This window comes from Leopardus geoffroyi, chromosome C2 (genome assembly GCF_018350155.1).
Source record: "Leopardus geoffroyi isolate Oge1 chromosome C2, O.geoffroyi_Oge1_pat1.0, whole genome shotgun sequence".
Lineage (NCBI taxonomy): Eukaryota > Metazoa > Chordata > Mammalia > Carnivora > Felidae > Leopardus > Leopardus geoffroyi.
This window is the reverse complement of record NC_059333.1, coordinates 84,104,707-84,125,918: the sequence shown is the minus strand read 5'-3', so window position 1 is coordinate 84,125,918 and position 21,212 is coordinate 84,104,707. Positions and strand designations below refer to the sequence as shown.

Here is a 21,212-nt window from a genome sequence, read left to right as displayed (position 1 = left end):
GGCCTAGGAAACTTCGCCACAGGAAATTTCCCAAGTGCTTTGTAGTGATCACAGCCTGCCCTTTGCTTGGCATGCAGCATCTCACCCTTCAGAACTGTTCTTAAAACACCAAGATGTTGGAAGAGAGGTGTGAATAGGAGGTCCAGATGGGTCTTGGGAAAAGATCCGTACATATAGCTCAGGAGCCACACTGGATGGCTAGAAGATCACTGTACTGAAATGAATGGGTAATAATAATAGCTTCCAGGTTCTGATCATCTACTATGCTCCAGGCACTCAATCCTTATGAAATCTCTACCTCATTTCATCTTCACAGGGAACAGGAATGATTATTAACAGTTTATAAGATGAGGGGATGTGTTCGGAAAGACTAAGAAACTTGACTAAGGGCACACAACTGGTGGTTGTTAGAGCAAAGATTTTAATCCACTCCTGTCTGGCTCCAACGCCTGTGTCTTGTCGCCTCCTAGCCCTCTTGGCCTCCTTGCATGTGCTATAAATGATGGCTGCACAGCCATGACTGTTAAATCCTTCAGGTGCCTTCAAAGAACTTTGCTGTAACCCACCCCCCACACACAAATTGCAGCTTTTTAGTCTATACACCTTCTGCTGAAGAAAATCCGGTGAAAACCCACCAAAGTAAAAGAAATAATGAGAAAGAAATGGCTGAAATCTGGTATTCTGAACACAAGCCAGCCTGTCATCTTTGGGATGCCAAGAATTCCAGAATGCTAGATGGTCGAGTTGCAGCATGTAATTCAGAAACCCTTATTATAATAACAGCTTATTTTTCCCCATATTCTACTGCTATGACAGATGAAAGTGTCTACTGTGAAAGAAAATGATGAGAAAGGGTGATGCTCTGTGTCAAGGAACCCAGAATGAACCCACAGATAATGGCCTCAGAATGGAATATACATATGGAGAAGTGGGCCAGATGAAACAAGAAAGGCAGAAAGTTAATGGCTGTTCAAACTGAGCGTACACATGGGAGTTCATTGTACTAGTTGATCTACTTTTGCGTGTGTTTGAAAATTTCCATTAAAAAAAAAAAAGCCATGCCCCTCCAGCTAGATTTATATCCCTAGAAGGTTACTGATCTGGGTTCCAAGCCTTCTTGAACACGTACTGTAACTGCTGGCCCCTGGATGTGTGGCCCTGTCCTGTCCTTGTCTGCTCCCTGATGACCCATCACCAAGTGCCCCGACATGCCTTACAGCCAAAACCCTAGAGTAAATTCTACTTTTAAAGAAGTAAGAGTAGGGGCTGAAACCACCACTGTTTCTCAGAATTATAAATGAGTGCTCAAAAGATTGCCAAACTGTCAAACCAGACAAAGGTAAAAGAATAATGGGTTCAGTAAGCACGTGGCAGGAGTCTGGTCAGTGAGTTGGCTCAGAGTTTACCCATGAGGATGATATCACTGTACAGAATAAGGAAGTTGGCAACAACCCAGATATTAGTGAGTGGCTATGCCAGGAGGGAAGGTGACCCCTGAGTACTGAGTGAAGGCTAAACCCAAGCAGGTTTTGGTAGACTAGCCAGACATCACCTTGTTCCTTTAACACTTTTCAGGACAAATGGAAAGGCTACCCAAGCCTTTATCATCTGAAGAAACACTGCCTCTTAGAAGTCTGAGGGAAGACAGTTAAAAAGGTCCTGGTTATGACAGGTTAGCTTTTTTGGTTCATCTAAAGGCAGAGAAATAGGTCTACTGTATCCCTTGGAAAATAAGTTAAAATCTGGATAAGTAAGGCACAGGATGGGTAAAACGAATGTGCCTGGGCTCTGCAGGTCATCTGCAGTGGGTTAGTCTACCTGGTTCAGGTACTTTGCCCATGAAAGATGAATCATGGGTTCACAGAGCATTCCTGTGTCCCATAACCATAGGTTTCTCCCCTAGCTCTAATCAGCGGCCTCTAAAGTATGTACCAAAGATTGCAAGTCCAAGGAGGTAGGCAGAAGAGAGAAAGTGGTTACAGTCATGCAGATCCAGCCAACCCAGCAGTGATTTAAAGCCCAACCCAGACTATCCTCCAATGGATTCCACTGAAATAAAACCCAATACTCATCATCATCACTCTCACCTGGTTCCTTTATGGCTCACTAAGTTCCAGACACATTCCTTGAACTCATCGGCCTAATTCTTGCCTCAAAAGCTTCATACTTGAGACTTCTCCGCCTTGTATGCTATTCCCCAAATCTTTGCAAGGCTATCCAGAGCTCAGTTCAAAGGACACTTTCTCAGAGAGACCTTTCCTGACTACCTGGGCTAAAGTAGCACCCCTAGTCACTTATATCCTGTTATTTTCTTCATACCATTTGTCATTATCTGACATTAGTATTTGATTACTTTTTACTTGTTTCTCTCTCTCTCTCTCTCTCTCTCTCTCTCTCTCTCCAGCAGAATGTAAATTCAGTGAGAGCAGGGTCTTAACTGCCTGGTTTGCCACCATATCCATGGAACCTAGGATAAGGAATACCTGGTAATGAATGAACTCCCTCAGGTCAGTAGCTACTTTCATTCATATGTATGCTATGACCATATTTTTCAAACCCAAAATATAAGGACTGAGCTTGGTGAGGCTTTTTCCCCCTAATATATGAATGTATATAAGTGAAAATACATAGTAAAATAATGAGTTCTCTTGAAAAGAACTGAAATTACATAAAATTGGGACTGTCTTGGGGAATCTGAGATACATAGTCATTACATACACAAAATTCAATGTTTCCACTGCTTGAGAAATGTTTCTGATCACTCATGCCTACAGCACTAAAATGTTTAGCTTCAAATGATCACTGATAACAGAAGGAGTACTCACAGGGAAGGATGAGATTCCTGAGTGAGAGTCTGGGTATACAGGTGGGTCCGTGTATTCACACATGTGCAGAAGCACCCCCAGCTCAGAATCCACAACTGATAGCTCTTAGGGTCAGAGTGAACTTGGTTTGTATTTGTTACTTCTCCTTTGGCAGGAGGGGTATGTCTCTAACTATAATGTGCATGTCAATCACCTAGGAATCTTATTAAAATGCAGATTCTGATTCTGAGGTGGAGGGGGGCGTGCCTTATATTCCATATTTCTAACAAGTTCTCACTCAGGTGACATCTATGCACTGGCCAGAGGACCACACTTTTTGAAGCAAATCTCTAATATTACAAAATTACCATCTGGAAAACATGCATATAGATTAGCTCAGAAAGGAAGTGCTAATCATCAAGGACATAGCCCCCAAGAGACAAAAATATAGAGAATCTAATTTAAGAATAGCAGAAAAGAACTTCTCTGGAAAGAGAGGACTCGGCTTTTTTAATTTGTAATCACCCAAATTTGTAAGGACTTGAAATAGAATCATTCCTACCTGCTGACTCGTGTGCAGATCTGGGAAACTGTCTAATGCTGGTATGAGAATTGTGAAACACATATTCTTTTACAAGTTTGATATTGACAACTTTTGGGGCATTTGAAAGGAGAAAGCTTTGCCAGCTCTATGTAGCAGCAGAACTGATGTGGAGCAATTTCCTCCTTCTCACCATTCTGCTTGTTATAAAACTAGTTGGGTTTTTTTTTCCTGGTTTCCCCTTTTCAAGTTTCCCCTTCTTACCACCAACTCCCACCCCTACATCCTGCCAGTAGATAATGTGCCCACTATGACCTTTCCTCCCTTTGCTTCTGTACCAGCAGGCAAGTCTACTGGAACCCTCCCCCTACCTGGCAGTGTGGTGACTGGAAAGGTAGGATTTGGGCATTCCTGTGTCCTTCAGCAACCTTCCAACAATCATGAGTGGACATGATCTGTCACTGTCCCCAGCAATTTCCTTCCCAGTCCATAAAAACAGCAAAAAACAAACCTGGCCTTTTCCTTCCAGTTTTTTGTGTTCCTTAAGAAGTTGCTCCACACGTATCACACTGTCTCCGATGTCTGTAAACTCTGCTTGCTCTGCCAACAAATTGTCCAGGGCACGCTTAACCTATAAGACACATTAGAACATCCAGAAATAAGCCATGAGCACCTCTCTGGAGGTATAGGTTTGTATACTCTAAGAAAACTTGAAAATCCAAACAGGATTCAGGACTTTTATGTATCTACATATACATTTTTTTTTTAAGTTCATTAACTTTTAGATTAAGCTTGGGGCAGGGGTGGAAAGGGGAGATTGGTGTTGAGATACATGTAGATGAAATAGTAAAACCACCTTTACAGATTATCAATCAAAAAGAAAGATAAACCTCGGGGTGCCTGGGTGACTCAGTTAGTTAAATGTCTGAATCTTGGTTTCGGCTCAAGTCATAATCTCATGGTTTGTGGATTTGAGCTCCTCATTGGGCTCCATGCTGACAGTGCAGAGCCTTCTTGGGATTCTCTCTTCCTCTCTCTGCCCCTCCTCCCTTCTCTCAGCCCCTCCCCCTGCTTGCTTGTGTTCTCTAAATAAATAAACAAATAAACAAATAAACATTTTTAAAAAGGAAGATAAACCATACACAAAATGTCATGTATGTCAACAGGAAAATAGGATTCTAGAACATTGCTACCCCACTGAAAAAGGAAGAAGAGAATGATCAATGAGGAAGCAAGAATATAAGGAGGGGGCTGGGTTAGTGAGGACACTCAATATCCATAGTCCAAGGGGGAAGAGAGAACCAAAAGTCACTGAACCATGAAAGGAAGTTCTATTACACAAGAAAATAACACCTCATGAAAATTGTGCTCAAAGTGTTGTAGTTGTAGGCATTGACTAAGCTTCAAGTGATGCTCGGACCAAAACTGATTAAAGGCTTTTTCTGTCTCATCCAATTGAAGTAATAACCTGTCAAGAAAGAATGAGAAAGTGATATTGTGGTTAGTGTTCATTTCCACATGAGTCCACGTAGGCTTATGTAGATAGCCCCTATGCTTCCAGTCAGTGATATTAATTGTGGGAATCTCCTTATTATACATATGTCTGTCACCTATGACTTTTTCATGATTCATCTGGCTCCCACATTTTCCATTTTTCAATCAGGGATACCCTCAGAACGAAGCAGAAACTTCACTTCAGATGCAGCTGCTGTGCTTTCAAATGTGTCCCTAGGTAACCTTACCTATGTGCCTTTCGTTTTCTACTGGTGAGACGATAGGTGTGTAAAGTACAGCACCCAACGAACTGTCATTTAGAAATAAAGATAAACACTACCATCTCCCTTGAAATCCTGGGATGAAAGTTATAGCACAAAGCGTGGCAGGGGGAGGGGGGGGGCAGGACAGCATTCTTACAAAAAGATCTCTGTAGGTGGATACCATCTTTTTGCCTTTGTTGTCTCAAATATTATTCTTTCCTGACTCCAGCAAGATCCAGTAGTAACTGTACCAATCTGTTTTTGGTTATTTCTGATCATTGAGCTCTACATATCCTCTCCTCTCTCACTCACCTTTCCATGGTTGCTACATTCTCTAGCTGATTGGGATTGAGTTTTCTGGTGGGACTTTTGGTTGCTGGTTCTTGAATGCATGACAGCAATGTGGCCCCTTGCTTTCCAAGTAATTTCAGCTCATCCTAGAGAAAGGAAAATATAGTTTGTCTTAGAAGAAACTAACAAAAGCAAATTCTTGGTAGATTTCAGGTGAAGAGAATGACAGATCGGGTATATCTTTCATTTAGGAAATTAAATGCTAAAGATGTTGAGCTGCAGCTTTTAAAAATTAATTAACTTATTTATTTTCGTTTTTTCAATTTTAATTCCAGGGTAGTTAACACAAAGTGTTACATTAGTTTCAAGTGTACAATATAGTGATTCAAGAGTTCTATACATTACTCAGTGCTCATCATGGTAAGGGTACTCTTAATCCTCTTTACCTATTTCTCCCATCTCCTTACCTACCTCCCCTCTGGTAATCATCTGTTTGTTCTCTACAGTTAAGAGTCAGCTTTTTGCAGCACTCTCAACAATAGCCAAATTATGGAAAGAGCCTAAACGTCCATCAACTGATGAATGGATAAAGAAATTGTGGTTTATATTCACAACGGAGTACTACGTGGCAATGAGAAAGAATGAAATATGACCCTTTGTAGCAACATGGATGGAACTGGAGAGTGTTATGCTAAGTGAAATAAGCCATACAGAGAAAGACAGACACCATATGGTTTCACTCTTATGTGGATCCTGAGAAACTTAACAGAAACCCATGGGGGAGGGGAAGGAAAAAAAAAAAGAGGTTAGAGTGGAAGAGAGCCAAAGTACAAGAGACTCTTAAAAACTGAGAACAAACTGAGGGTTGATGGGGGGTGGGAGGGAGGGGAGGGTGGGTGATGGGTACTGAGGTGGGCACCTTTTGGGATGAGCACTGGGTGTTGTATGGACAACAATAAACTTCATATACTGAAAAAAAAAAAGAGTCAGCTTTTTGGTTTGTCTCTTTTTTTTTGTTTTGTTTCTTAAATTCCACACATAAATGAAAGCATATGGCATTTGTCTTTCTCTGACTAATTTATTTCTCTTGGCATCATACCCTCTAGATCTATCCATGTTATTGCAAAATGGCAAGATTTCATTCCTTTTTATGGCTGAGTAGTATTCTAGTGTGTGTGTGTGTGTGTGTGTGTGTGTGTGTGTGTGTGTATCACATCTTCTTTATCCATTCATCTATCCATGGACACTGGGGCTGTTTCCTTAATTTGACTTTGTAAACTATGCTGGAATAAACATAGGGGTGCATGTATCTTTTTGAATTAGTATTTTTGTTATCTTTGGGTAAATACACAGTAGTGGTATTATTGGATCATACAGTTATTAACTTATTTTTAACAGGTAATACATATACATGATACAAAATCCAAAATATATGAAAGGGTATATACTGGAAAAAATAAGTCTTTGTCCTCTGCTCATCCACTTTCCTCTCCAAAGCAACAACTCTTAAATTTTGTGGGTATCTCAGGCTGCTGTTGTATGTTTAAAGTAAAAGTAATAAACCAATAATTTTAATTAATATTATTTATTTATATTAATTAATTAATAATTTTAAATTTATTAACAAATTAACAAAATCTGGTTCTAATCCAAGGCAGAGACCAGAAACAAGAAAATGACAGATACTTAATAAGCTAGACACTGCCATGAAATAATAATGTAATAATTGATAGAAAAGCAGGAAAAAAACCTCATCTGGTATTGTCAATAGACTCCTGCTTCTTCTTCTACCTGTCCCCAAAGTGTGGCCTTGCTCAACTACTGAAGTTTGGTGTAGATAGGCAGCAACTTCGGGTTGATATGGAAAGAGTCATACTTCCAAGGCAGCTCTATTCTGCTCCTTTTACATGGCACTTTGAGCTTTGTAATTGGAGAAGATGTCAGGTTATCTCCTGCCAAATACAACAGCTCTAATCCTCTAATCACACAGCACAAGTCATTTCTGTCAATGCCCTGAGTGCTAACCACAAAATAAGCCAAAGGGACAGAGCCGGGCAGAGAACTTTGCTTCTAGGAGTTGGGTGCTTGGTGCATGGTTCACACAGGATGCTGGTTACTGTGCCCTGAGCAATAAAATAGGCCCATAGTTACAAAAACATATCCTGTATGCACATGAACCCTGAATTTCTCCTCCAGGTCTAGCCACCTCCAGCCTTCACACAGTATGGAGCTCGTTCCCTGTGGGAGGAGTTTTATACTTCTCCACCCTATTCACACACAAGTACTGGCTTGCTCACCCTCATGCCTTTGCTCCTGGTCTCTAATATCACTGTATTATTCATCCCCTTGCAGGCTTCTGCTGTCGAAGCCTCAAACTTGTCCCTGGATTTGGCTGATGATACATTTGACTTTTCTGATCTGGCCCAAGTTCTTTGGACACCCCCTGTGGCTCTGTCTACTCCAGGTAATGCCCCAAGTCACTCTCTCGGCTGGTACTCCTGCATGGGAACTAGACACATCCCTTCTTTTCCACTCTCAGGTATCAGCCCTCATTTCTTCTTATTTCACCAATGCTCATTAAATATTTGTAGGTTGGATGAATTAATAATAGTCTAAAAGAAATTAGGTTGCAAATGAATAAGGACAAATAGGATATGATAGGGGAAGGGGGGGCGGGAAGCACTCATTAGCAAGTGCTCTTACCTTTCACTCTTCCTACCTTCTAAAAAGAGTCTTGGCTTTTCTCAGTTTCTTAAATGTCCTTGAGATTCCAGAATTCCAGCAGGATTCTGGCATTACCATTAAATTGTGTGTATGTGTGTGTGTGTGTGTGTGTGTGTGTGTGTGTGTGTGTGTGTGTAAAGTTGGGAGGAAGGGTGGAGAGGCCAGAGAAGTAGAGGCATATTGCTGGGGCAGAAGGAGACTTTTTGGAAGGGGAAACTTGGGACACAGATATACCCAAAGAAGTACAGAGTGTGAGGAAGCGTGTGAGAGAGAGAACGTGGGTCTGAGCAAGCGATGTCATTCACTGTGTATCCCCTTCACACTATCAAAAACTGTATATATATATATACAAGGAAAAATTATGACTGGTTACTGCTTTGGGACTAGGCCATATATGGCCTAGCAGGGTTAGCTTTAGCAGGGTTACAAAAATCTGCCATAAATACACAGGGAAAGATTGAGGAACTATGATACTTGGAAAGTGAAAAGGTAAGTTGCCCAGGACAAAAATGGAGTTTTCCCTTGTCCATAGTAGTAACAATTCAAAATATTTAATAACTGTTTAGAGCAGTCATTGACCAATCAGCACAGATGTCAGATATAATACTGAAGCAGTCCTGAGGCCAACTGCTGTCCACGTGTTAACCCCTTTTGATGCCAGAAACATGAGGAGGTCTCATGGGTCCTAGGAAATGGGCCAGAGAGGTAAAGTTGGGCACTTGGGGAACATAAATATTTAACAACTGGTATGGCTGTCCCAGTGTGTACTTATCATTACAATTCCACTATTATGGAAACAAGCAGTTGGTTCAAAAGACCCACTTAATAGGGCAAGCAGATTGCTTCAGGCTCAAAGGAATTTAAATTTTCTGGGGAGGATTCTTTCCTGTGACAAGGGTAAGGCTAAATGTAGACATTCATTCATTCAGTCAGTCAGTCTGTCAAAATACATTTAAAAGCACTACTATTCATGCCAGGTGCTGTGTTTGGCTGTGTCATGGGCTGGGGGTGGAGGTGGGGGAGGAAGTTAAAGGATGAATCAGAGCCCAGAGATTATATGAATGACTAATACTTTAGACTCCTTACTTAGCTTTTATTACTTACCCCATTTCTGCCACTACACGTTAGCTCCACCATGCTGGGGTATTTTTATAATGCTGAATAATGAACTCTAGAATGTGGCCTTTAAAATGCAAGTCTTCATAATTGAGAAAAAAGTCCGTAAAAGAGATGATATATCCCCTTTCCTCAGCAGATACTGAGAGATATCTTCTTGTGGTATAAAACTAGTTCAAAACCCTGATCTGTTAAGGCATTAACACTGAAAACATTCATAAGAATAGCAATTTCATCTTCCTGTGCAAAATCAAGACCTCTGTGCCTATGCATTTTTAACATATTCTCTGCAAGTAGAATTTGAACAATGGGGTCTTTAAAAACTCCTAAGACTGTAGGGCACCTGGGTGGCTCAGTCGGTTGAGCGTCCGACTTTGGCTCAGGTCATGATCTCACAGTTTGTAGGTTCAAGCCCCACATTGGGCTCTGTGCTGACAGCTTAGAGCCTGCAGCCTTCTTCGGATTCTGTGTTTCCCTCTCTCTCTGCCCCTCCCCTACTTGTGCTCTGTCTCTCTCTGTCTTTCAAAAATTAAGAAAAAAAAAAATTAAAAAAAAAAAAAAAACTCCTAAGACTGTAAATTATTTCTAGGGCCTACAAAAAAATCACTTATTACTCTGATTATCTTCTTGATTATTTGTAACCCTGGAAATGCTGATAGAATTGTCATCTCTGAATACACAATTGGATAAATTCTGAATGGAACAAATATTAAATGCTAAACAGTATTCATATTTGTAGAAGAGTGCTCTATCACATAATCAAAGGACCACTGACACTTTCCTCCTGCATGATGAGAAAAAGGACTATGGCCCTGTTGGATTTCTTATTTTAACAACAACAACAACAAAATATGAGAGTCTTACCCTATTTACCTGGACACATGGTAAAGTGTGTCAGTTGACTTAAGTATCTGAGAGTATAAGGCCAAGGCCCTGGGGTTTCTGCCCCAAAATAAGACCTTCAAAGAGGTGAGAATCACCTCCTTTGGGACTCAGAAAGAAGACTGCCTGCCTCTGTGAACTGCTTCCAAAACCAACATGGAATTAGACAACAGGAAGAGCTGTTTTGCTAAGAAAGAAGGTCTGTAGGGCTATCATAAACAGTATGAAAAGCACATACCTGTATAGGGTTCATGGTTATTTTATTATTATTTTAGGCCCAAAGATATTTTTCTTTCTTTGTTTCTTTTTTTTTTTTATTTTTTTTTTTTACATTTATTTATTTTTGAGAGACAGAGCACAAGTGGGGGAGCGGCAAAGAGAGAATGAAACACAGAATCCGAAGCAGGCTCCAGGCTCCAAGCTGTCAGCACAGAGCACGACACAGGGCTTGAACCCACAAACAGTGAGATCACAACCTGAGCCGAAGTCGGACGCTTAATCAACTGAGCCAGCCAGGCGCCCCAGATCTTTTTCTTTTTTAAAAAATCGAGATAGGGGCGCCTGGGTGGCGCAGTCGGTTAAACGTCCGACTTCAGCCAGGTCGCGATCTCGCGGTCTGTGAGTTCGAGCCCCGCATCAGGCTCTGGGCTGATGGCTCAGAGCCTGGAGCCTGTTTCTGATTCTGTGTCTCCCTCTCTCTCTGCCCCTCCCCCCGTTCATGCTCTGTCTCTCTCTGTCCCAAAAAAATAAATAAAAGTTGAAAAAAATAAAAAAATAAAAAATCGAGATATTATTCGTATAGTACCATAAAACTCACCTTCTTTTAAGTTTTATTTATTTATTTTGAGAGAGAGAGTGTGCGTGCGCACGTGAGCAGGGGAGGGGCAGAAAAAGAGAATCCCAAGCAGGCTCTGCACCATCAGCGCAGAGCCTGAAGCCAGGCTTGATCTTCTGAACTGTGAGATCATGACCTGAGCCAAAGTCAAGAGTCGGATGCCCAACCACTGAGCCATCCAGGCACCCCTAAAACTCACCCTTTTTTTTTTTTAAATTTTTTTTTCAACGTTTATTTATTTTTGGGACAGAGAGAGACAGAGCATGAACGGGGGAGGGGCAGAGAGAGAGGGAGACACAGAATCGGAAACAGGCTCCAGGCTCTGAGCCATCAGCCCAGAGCCAGACGCGGGGCTCGAACTCACGGACCGCGAGATCATGACCTGGCTGAAATCGGACGTTTAACCGACTGCGCCACCCAGGCGCCCCAAAACTCACCCTTTTAATGCATACAAGTCCATGTTTTCTCCCCAGAACACTTTCATCACCCTCAAAAAGAAACCCCATACCTATTATCAATCACTCTCCATTTCTCCCTCTTTCCAGACCCTGGAAACCACTAATCTACCTTTCTCTCCATATTTACCTATTCTGGACATTTCATATAGGTAGAATTGTACAATATGTGGCTTTTGTGTCTGCTTCTTTCACTCTGCATAATTATTTCAAAGTTCATACATATTAAAGCATGTATCGGTACTTCCTTTCTATGGCTGAGTAACATTCCATTGTATGGATATACCACATTTTTTTATCCCCTCATCAGCTTATTGACACGTGGGTTGCTTCCACTTTTGGGGTGTTATGCTGCTATGAACATTTATGTGTGACTTTTTATATAAAACATGTTTTCAAATCTCTTATGTACATACGTAGAAGTAGAATTTCTGGGTCATATGGTAACTTTATGTTTAACTTTTTGAGGACCTACCAGACAGTTTCCATTCCTACAAGCAATGTATGAGGGTTCCAATTCCCTCACATCCTCATCAACACTTATTATGGTCCACCTTTTTAATTAGTGCCACTCTAGTGGGTATATCACTGCAGTTTTGATTTGCATTTCCCTAACAATATATGACGTTGCACATGTCTTCATGTGCTTAATAACCATTTATCTGTCTAATGCCTGTTCTAATCCTTTGCCCATTTTTTTAAAGCGTATTTATTTTTGAGAGAGAGAGACAGAGCTCACACAGGGGAGGGGCAGAGAGAGAGGAAGACACAGAATCCAAAGCAGGCTCCAGGTTCTGAGCTGTCAGCACAGAGCCTGACACAGGGCTCGAACTCACCAACCATAAAATCATGACATGAGCCACCTGAGTTGAAGTCGGACCCTTAACCAACTGAGTCACCCAGGCACCCCTACTTTGCCCATTTTTTAATTGGGTTATTTGTCTTTTTATAAAGGTTGAGTTGTAAGAGTTGTTTATTTTTTTAATTTTTTAAAAAATGTTTTATTTATTTTTGAGAGAGAGAGAGAAAGAGCAAGTGGGGGAGGGGCAGAGAAAGAAGAGGACAGAGGATCCAAAGCAGGCTCCCTGCTGACAGCAGCAAACCCCATGCGGAGCTGGAACTCAAGAACTGTGAGATCACAACCTGAGCCAGTCAGATGCTCAACCAACTGAGCCACCCAGGTACTCCAAGAGTTGTTTATATATTCTGAATATTAGACTCTCATCAGATACGTGATTTGTACATATTTTTTCCCATTCTGTGGGTTGTCTTGTCACCTTTTTGATAGTGTCCTTTGAAGCACAAAAGTTCTTAATTTTGGTGATGTCTACTTTATTTCTTTTCTTTAGGGGTTTGTGCTTTTGGTGCGGTATCTAAGAAACCATCACCTAATGTAAGGTCATAAAAAATTACATCTATATTTTCTCCAGAGTTTTATAATTTTGGAACTTATATTTAGTTCCTTGACCAATTTTGAGTTAATTTTTGTGGACAAGGTGAGGTAAGCATCCAATTTCCTTCTTTTTCACATGGATATCCAGTTGTCACACGGTCCAAAGGGCTTAAGGAGTTTTCATTCCCATGAAAAGAAAACCTCCTTAATCATTTGGGGTATTTAATTTTTTTTACTGTCAGCACTCAGGCTACAGAAGGAGTTCAGGGACACGCTTCTGGGAACATCCATAGAAGTCCATAGAATTTCAGTGAATTTCCTCTTTGCACAGACAAGGTCCTAGTGGCAGCAAGGTGAGCGCCAGCATACTGTTTGTAAACTGAGTGACAGCTCATAGCCTGTCAAAGTCACCCTTACTCAGGAAGTAGAAGCTCTCCTCAGAGAAGGATCCAATATGCAAAAGAGCCTGGGACACCTGCCTGCACGTGCTCTGAAGATGTGCCCTAAGTTTCCATCCAGGCGTAAAAAGCACACACGGGAACAGGAAGGGTGTGCTAGGTTGTGCGTGCTTGTCAAGGTCATCAGAGACATTTCCAGGGAAAAGTTCTAGGATGTTTTCAGGTTTTCACAGTTTCAAACCAGATCTTTTAATTATTCAGAGTAATGTGGAAAGTATATTTTGAACTCTTTTTTGGATATCCAGCTCCTTCCAAAGAGAATTTAATAGTGCTCCCTGACACATGGAAGAATTAATTTGCCTTAACCGCTAGACCCTGAGACTCCCCTAACTCAACTATGTGTTTGCACTTTTTTGGTTTGTTTTGCCTACATGTAGTGGTAGGTGGTCAATAATGCTGGCTAAATGAGCAAATCAACCACCTAGCAAAGCGTTTTTGTAAATTTTGGGCCACAAATAAAAGAGGTCAGCTCTTCTCAAGCTCCATGCAGCAAGAATACATGTAATGCTAAGATGCATTGACCTTCTAATCCCCAGTTTGCTGCCCAATGGTGTTCTGGTCTTCTGGTGAAATGATGGGTTTGGTCCATTTATGCTTCTGGAAGTAGAAAATAGCTGAAACCCTTCCTATAAGCCCCAGGAAGACACCTCCCTTTACTGCATGACCTGAAAGAATCTACCAGCCTCCATTCTTAGCAGGCTCTGACATGATTTTATGAATAGTTAATAGGTGTTTCTCCTTAAACCCAGTTCAGAGCACCTTCCATGTCTTCTTTCTCAAATTACTCCCCAAATAAAAAGATACATCCCTGAGAAAGTGAAGCAATAGTTTGCCCCAAAGTTATTAGTTATTAGTTTGCCCCAAAACCTCACAATAGGCTCAGGAAAGCTTATGCCTCAAAAGACAATTGCCACCCCTCCTTCATTCACTGCAGTCATATCCATCATATCTTGCTCTGTCCCAAACAGATCATAGGGGTGCTGCACTTGAAAGGAGGTTCACACACCTGTCTCACATGGTGGAATGAGTTTCCCTTTACAGGGCTGCTTCTCACAGGTCTTAATTACAATCCTTTTACACTCATGGACCAGTCTCAAGAGGTTTTCCTCTTTACATACTGCCTATCTAGAAGATTTAAGATGATCAACTGCTGCCAAGTCACCAGAAAAGGGGGAAGAAGAGGACCTCACTTTTAATTCTGCTCCTGGCTCTCTCCAAGGCCACTGGCCACTCACCTGCAGCTTGTCCCGCTGCCCTGTGTGGGACATGAGGAGGTCTTCAGTGGACAGCACGCCCCTGGGCAGCTCTGTTGTGGCTACGCAGGCCCCAAACATCTGGAGCATCTGGGCAGTGGTCTTCAATGTCACGGCAAAGTTTTCAATGGCCTGGAAGGTCAGACGTAACAATGAGGACAGCTTAACATTCACCAATATGCTCTCTGAATAGAAGGACAGTACAACTAGCTGCCATTTCCTGAGTACCTGCAACGGGCCATGCATTGTACTTGGTGCTATACATTTGTCTATCATCTCAACAATCCAGAATGGAAGGTATTTTATCTCCATTTTATAGAAGAGGGAACTGAAGCTCCAACAGGTCAAGTGAATTGCCCAAGATAGTATTGCTTGGGCAGTAAGGAAGGAAAGAAGGCAGGAATCAACTAAGGTCACTAAGTTTGGGAAGCAAGTTTGACCCCAAGGGAGAAGATGGATGTAGTGATTAGGTAAGTCGCTAGTGACCTTTCAGAGAGTTACTTTTATCACATGTGATAAGGCTTTGGGGACCTCTGCCTGTCACTTCTTTATAAAAATTGACCTTCCACCAAGGACACTACTCTGCCATTAAATGAATACCTACTAACTGATGAGTAACTTCACACCTCATATCCCAGGTGAGATATCTGCATTTTACTCAGTACAGTTTAGCAGTAAACATGTGGCCTAACCTAGAAAAAGTGATGCTGATCACCAGCAGATTTAGTTGAAAGTAAGTGGCTTTTAAGAATCCCACAAATCGGGGCGCCTGGGTGGCGCAGTCGGTTAAGCGTCCGACTTCAGCCAGGTCACGATCTCGAGGTCCGTGAGTTCGAGCCCCGCATCAGGCCCTGGGCTGATGGCTCAGAGCCTGGAGCCTGTTTCCGATTCTGTGTCTCCCTCTCTCTCTGCCCTTCCCCCGTTCACGCTCTGTCTCTCTCTGTCCCAAAAAAAATAAATAAACGTTGAAAAAAAAAAAAATTAAAAAAAAAAAAAAAAAAAGAATCCCACAAATCATTCTACTCAGCCAGATGGGTTCTACTATGCCCACTTCCCTCTGCTCCTGAGACAACTTTGCCCTTGAAGGGCAAGCGCAATTCATCTCTGTTATCCCAGCAAATGGTACTATGCCTGTCACATAATAGGTGGCCCATAAACAGCTGCTAGATGGATAACTGATAGTAGCAAAGAGGTCTAACCTAATTTTCACTTGGGAAAAAATTACCTCTGATCTTATATCATCAGAGAACATTTCTGAAAACCCAGATGCTCATCATAAAGAATGTGCCAGACATGAGGTGGCCCTTTTCTGCACCAGAGGCCAGAGCTGAGGCTGGAGCTATAAGGCTTCCGGAGCATAGCACACCCCCGCCTACTGTCTGAAACTGAAGTCTTTGTCCTTTAACCATTTTTTTTTAGGTAAGCTCTACACCCAATGTGGGGGTCGAACTCATGACCCTGAGATCTAAAGTCGCATGTTCTACCAGAGCCAACCAGGCACCCACCATCAACTGTATAACCTTGAATAAGTCACTTCTTTACTTTGAAGTTCAGTTTCCTTATCTGTAATGAGTCTCCCCTATTGTTGTTGGTGGAATCTCCCCTATTAGCACAAGTATTTATACAGTTGCAATCTTGAACATCATAGTTCTTTTGGCCTGGAAATTCAGACAACCACTAACTTTTATGAAAATCTTTCAAGCACATCAAAGTATTATTACTTTTACATAACCTAATATCTGTGTAAGATACTCTCTCAACGTCATTCACCAATAGCCTATAATGAATAACATATAAAAATCCAATTTATCAGAGGACTTATAAGAAAATATATTAAATATTTTGCTTTATATGCACTACCTCTTGTAATGCATCTCAAATAGGTTACTATTATCACCACAATCTATAGACAAGGAAACTAAGGTGAATTCAGGTTAAGTAACTTCCCCAAAGTCATATAAAAAATTAGTGGCAGAACTGGAATTGAACCCAGAGCCAGCCATCTTAAGCACTATATGCTACACCACCTCTTAGCAATAAAAACTAGATTTCACAAAACTAGATTTAAAATTAAACCAACAAAAAAAAATCTTGGCTTTCGGAGTTTCAGACTTGAATTAGAGTTCAGATTCTGATCTCTAACTGTGTGATCTTAAGTAAGCCAGGTATTACTCTGAGTGCTAGTGTCCTCATCTGAAAAATGGGAATAATGGTTGCTCTGTTTTTGCAGGGGTTTTTTGAGGATCAAAGGAATAGCAAATGTGAAAGGACTTGGGCACAGTACAGTACCTTGCAAATGTAATAATAATAACAGTAAGAACCCTGAGAGTCAGGTGCCAGGCCTGCAGATGAAATAGAGGAAAATACAGGAAATAGAGGAAATCCAGGCATTTCCTATGGAGAGTCTGTTAACAAATTAACTTGATTCCAGGTATCTGATTAGCAAACAATCACCTTGGAAATGGTACAAAGGACCTGACACTGATGGGGTGATGAAAAAGAGCTTAGCCTTCGTCTTGGCTCTACCACTACTCAACTGTATAACCTTGGATAAGTCGCTTCTTTACTTTGAAGGTCAGTTTCCTTACCTATAAAATAAGGTAATTGAAATAAATGATCTTTAAGGTTCTTTTCAGTTCTAATGAGTCTCAATGATCCGACAACCAGAAAGTACACTGTTCCCCCAAAAAAGATCTGTATTTTTTAAAGTTCACCATAATATATTTAACACATGCACACACACTAACCATGGATACAAACTGGGCTTGGGGTGGGAAAGTGTGTGCACATGTCTGCTCATGCTATGTCTTTAAATAATCTATGTTCATGGTTCAGTCTTCTTTACCTCTCTAAGTTCGTAGAGAAGTATTCTAGTCTTTGACATCAAGGGGCATTTGTGTTTTTTCTTTATTTGCTGCAAACTTTTGTTATATCAGAAAAGATCTGAGGCAACTTGGAAAAAACATGAAGAACATAATAAAACAAAGAATTGGTAGAGAAATCAGAGGAAAAGGGAGAGCTAGCTAGGCAGTAAGGCTGGGTGGGACACTAACTTCTTTTCTTTTTTTTCAACGTTTATTTATTTTTGGGACAGAGAGAGACAGAGCATGAACGGGGGAGGGGCAGAGAGAGAGGGAGACACAGAATCGGAAACAGGCTCCAGGCTCTGAGCCATCAGCCCAGAGCCTGACACGGGGCTCGAACTCACGGACCGTGAGATCGTGACCTGGCTGAAGTCAGACACTTAACCGACTGCGCCACCCAGGCGCCCCCACTAACTTCTTTTGATTACTAAAGTAATGTAATAAAGTCCTAGGAAGTGAAGAAATGAAGCCTAGAAGCACTCCAGTTTCACTTTTCATATGGTTTAATGAAATTGCAACATAGGATGACCCTGATCACACTTATTTGTGTGTGATATTCTACATAAGCTTCCCTCCTTATCTTTTATATTTAGACCTATTTAGAATAATATGTTTGTGAAGAATGTCACCATTCCTTTTTTTAATTCCTGAGATTCCCTAGGAGCCACAGTTACTGTGGTAAAACTCATGAGAAATTTAAAGGATTCTTGCCCAGGTTCTTTAGGTTTGGGAAGGGTCATGTCTTCCTTAGAATTACATGGCATACAAAGAAGTGAGGGAAGGATCAGAATCCGTAGCTTTGAAATAAATGTGTTGCTAGAAATGCAATAAATGTTGCACATATAATGTGTCTAGAAATCTATTTTTGTTTAGTTCATAAAATTTCCTTTAAAAAAAATCACCAAGCTTTACACTCTAAAGGAGAGTGAATTCTCCTTCCAAATTAAATGTAGTTCAGATGTTCATTGGTTAAATATTGGGCAACATGTTTCCAAAGTGACCACATACACAGAGAGGTGGGCTGACACTGCCAGTTGTCACTGGGGTGGTGAAGGAAGCTTCTGACTTGGCTCAGAAAACCCAGTCTTTTCAAGGGGCTAGGGCTAGAAGAGTGGGGAAAGGGGAATTTATACAGAAACACTTATTATTTGAGTTTCAATCCCACTTTGTTCTTGACATGACTGACCCTTCTAGTTTAGCATGATAACCCTTGCTATGAGTGAGTAGAGTGACAAGTAAAATACTACGTCAGGTGCTTTCACACACATTACATCACTTGGTCTCATCTTAAACTTTCAGGCAGTCTGAGGTTTCTCATCATTGGCACTATTGAAATTTGGGCTGGACAATTCTTTGTTGGAGGCTGTCTCATGCATTATAAGAGGTTTCACGGCATACCTGGCTCCTACCCACTAGATGCCAGTAATACACTTCCTCCCAAGTTATGACTACAAAAAAAGTCTCAGATCGCCCCCAGCTGAAAACCACTGTTAGTTCCATTTTAACAGGGGAGAAAACAAGCTGAAAGAGGTTTAATAACTGACCCAAAGTCAGACAGTAAATAATTGTGACAATAGTCAAATACAGCTCCTTCTGACTTGGTGGATTTTGATCTGTCTATACATTAGAATCATCTGGGGAGTTGTGTGGAACACTAATGTCTGAGACCCATCCCTGACCAAGCAAATTAACTTCTCCGCTTTAGCATGGTGCTCGTATTTTGCATTCTCCCCAGGTGCATTCTAAATCAAGTTCCCCCAATCCCCCATGCCAGATGATGAAGTGAGGTGAAGGTAGTCAGCAGGACAAGCCCAGCCTTTTCCCTTCTGCCCCATTTCTCCCCTACCTGTGGCTTAGAAAAACCAACCTTCTGTATCTTAGATAGTCATGGGCAATGACTGCCCAACTTTAACTGCCTTGCCTACTGGAAAATAAGGAAAAACAATAAAAAGGGCACATAAGTTGGTACTTACAGTTCGATGATTTATCCACTGACTATGGCGATATTCCAAAGTTCCCCCTAAGTCTTCTGTCAGTTGGCTTTTGTCAATGTAGCCATGAAGGTCAGAGACAGAGTTTAACATAATGATCTACAGGGGAAAAATTAATATATTCCTCACAGATAATTAAACAGTAGCTCATCTAGATTCTGTTGTTATTTAAACAGTACTTGAACTTTGCCTGACCAGGAATTTAATACACAAAGAGTTAATACAAATAGCAGAGAAACATTTTTTTAAATATAATTTATTCTCAAGTTAGCTAACATACAGTATATACAGTGTGCTCCTGGCTTTGGGAGTAGATTCCCGTGATTCACCACTTACATACAACACCCAGGGCTCATCCCAATGAGTGCCCTTCTCAATGCCCATCACCCATTTTCCCTTCCCCACCGCCTCCCCCCATCAACCCTCAGTTTGTTCTTTATAGTTAAGAGTCTCTTATTGTTTGCCTCCTCTCTGTAACTATTTTTTTCCCTTCCCTTCCCTCATGGTCTTCTTTTAAGTTTCTCAAATTCCACATTTGAGTGAAAACATATGGTATCTGTCTTTCTCTGACTGCCTTATTTCACTTAGCATAATACTCTCTAGTTCCATCCACATTGTTGCAAATGGCAAGATTTCATTCTTTTTGATTGCTGAGTAATACTCCATTGTATTTATAAACCATGTCTTCTTTATCCATTTGTCAGTTGATGGACATTTGGGCTTTTTCCATACTTTGGCTATTGTTGATAGGGGGGCTATAAACATTGGGTTACATGTGCCCCCATGAATTAGCACTCCTGTATCCTTTGTATAAATTCCTAGTAGCAGCAGAGAAACATTTTATAGCCCCTTTATATTTAATCCCCTTTAGGTGAGGAATACCAAAGGGTTGTACAATCTGTGACAAAATGGTGACTTGGTTCAGGGGACTCAGTTTTAAGCTACTTAGAAGTCGGGTCTTACTCTAGATGAAGTTTTGTCAAAAGTTCCCAAGCTAAAGCCTACTCTTCAACCACAAAATCAAGTGCTGTATTGAGACCTAAAATTCTGCAATGAGAAGCCCAATAAGGGGTAGGCTGGTGAATATCAAAATAAAATTAGAATACAGGACCTATTGAGAAGTATGCATTAAAAAGATTTACTACACTGATGCCTCCCATGAAGAATGTTAATGTGCCCCCAATGTATCCAGTATGGTGGAGATTTGGATGTAATAGGGAGTGGGTTTTTATAAATTAACAATGTGGCTGATGAACAAACCCATGCTGATGAACAAATGCCCACACACCTAGAGGAAGCTGACTCATTCCAAGTTGTCCTTTTTTACTCCACTACAGTGGCTCTGACCAGAACATCATCCTGGCTCTCTGTTTCAGGGACCCCCTGCTCACTCCTAAAGAGAAACAAGGACTCCTCACTCCTATTTCTAAAATATGTCCCCCTTTAAGCTTTTAACTTAATGACCTTCTATTTCTTCACTCCTTGTTTAATATTTTGAAAACTTGGTCAGAGGACATAAGAATATAGGCTTCCAGGGGCACCTGGCTGGCTCCGTTGATGGAGCATGTGACTCTTGATCTCTGGATTGTGAGTTTGAGCCCCAAGTTTGGTGTAGAGATTACTTAAAAATAAAATCTTTTAAAAAAGGATATAGTGGTTCTTCTATTATTATATAGTATTAGTCAAATGCTAAATCCACTTCACAACTAAAAAAAAATATGTTAGGGCCCAAAGCCTATAGGTGAAAATAAAAGTGATTTACTCATTCAACAAATATGTATTGAACTTCTAATAACTGCCAGGCTCTGAAGGAGAACACAGCACAACAGGCCCTGCCTCAAGGCACTC

General features: G+C 41.1%; 1 protein-coding gene across 3 annotated transcripts in view; it reads right to left on the bottom strand.

Annotated features, from left to right (window-relative positions):
- MCF2L2 (MCF.2 cell line derived transforming sequence-like 2) overlaps positions 1–21,212 on the bottom strand; it is a 262,524-nt gene that overhangs the window by 135,550 nt on the left and 105,762 nt on the right. For 2 of the 3 annotated variants that reach the window (XM_045502827.1, XM_045502828.1), the window contains exons 6-10: positions 19,347–19,463; positions 14,492–14,641; positions 5,415–5,539; positions 4,699–4,813; positions 3,857–3,976 (exon numbers count right to left, since the gene is read on the bottom strand). In XM_045502827.1, the coding sequence (XP_045358783.1) occupies positions 3,857–3,976; positions 4,699–4,813; positions 5,415–5,539; positions 14,492–14,641; positions 19,347–19,463 (627 nt within the window). The remainder of the gene's footprint in view (positions 1–3,856; positions 3,977–4,698; positions 4,814–5,414; positions 5,540–14,491; positions 14,642–19,346; positions 19,464–21,212) is intronic. The other variant, XM_045502829.1, reaches the window with a different exon arrangement.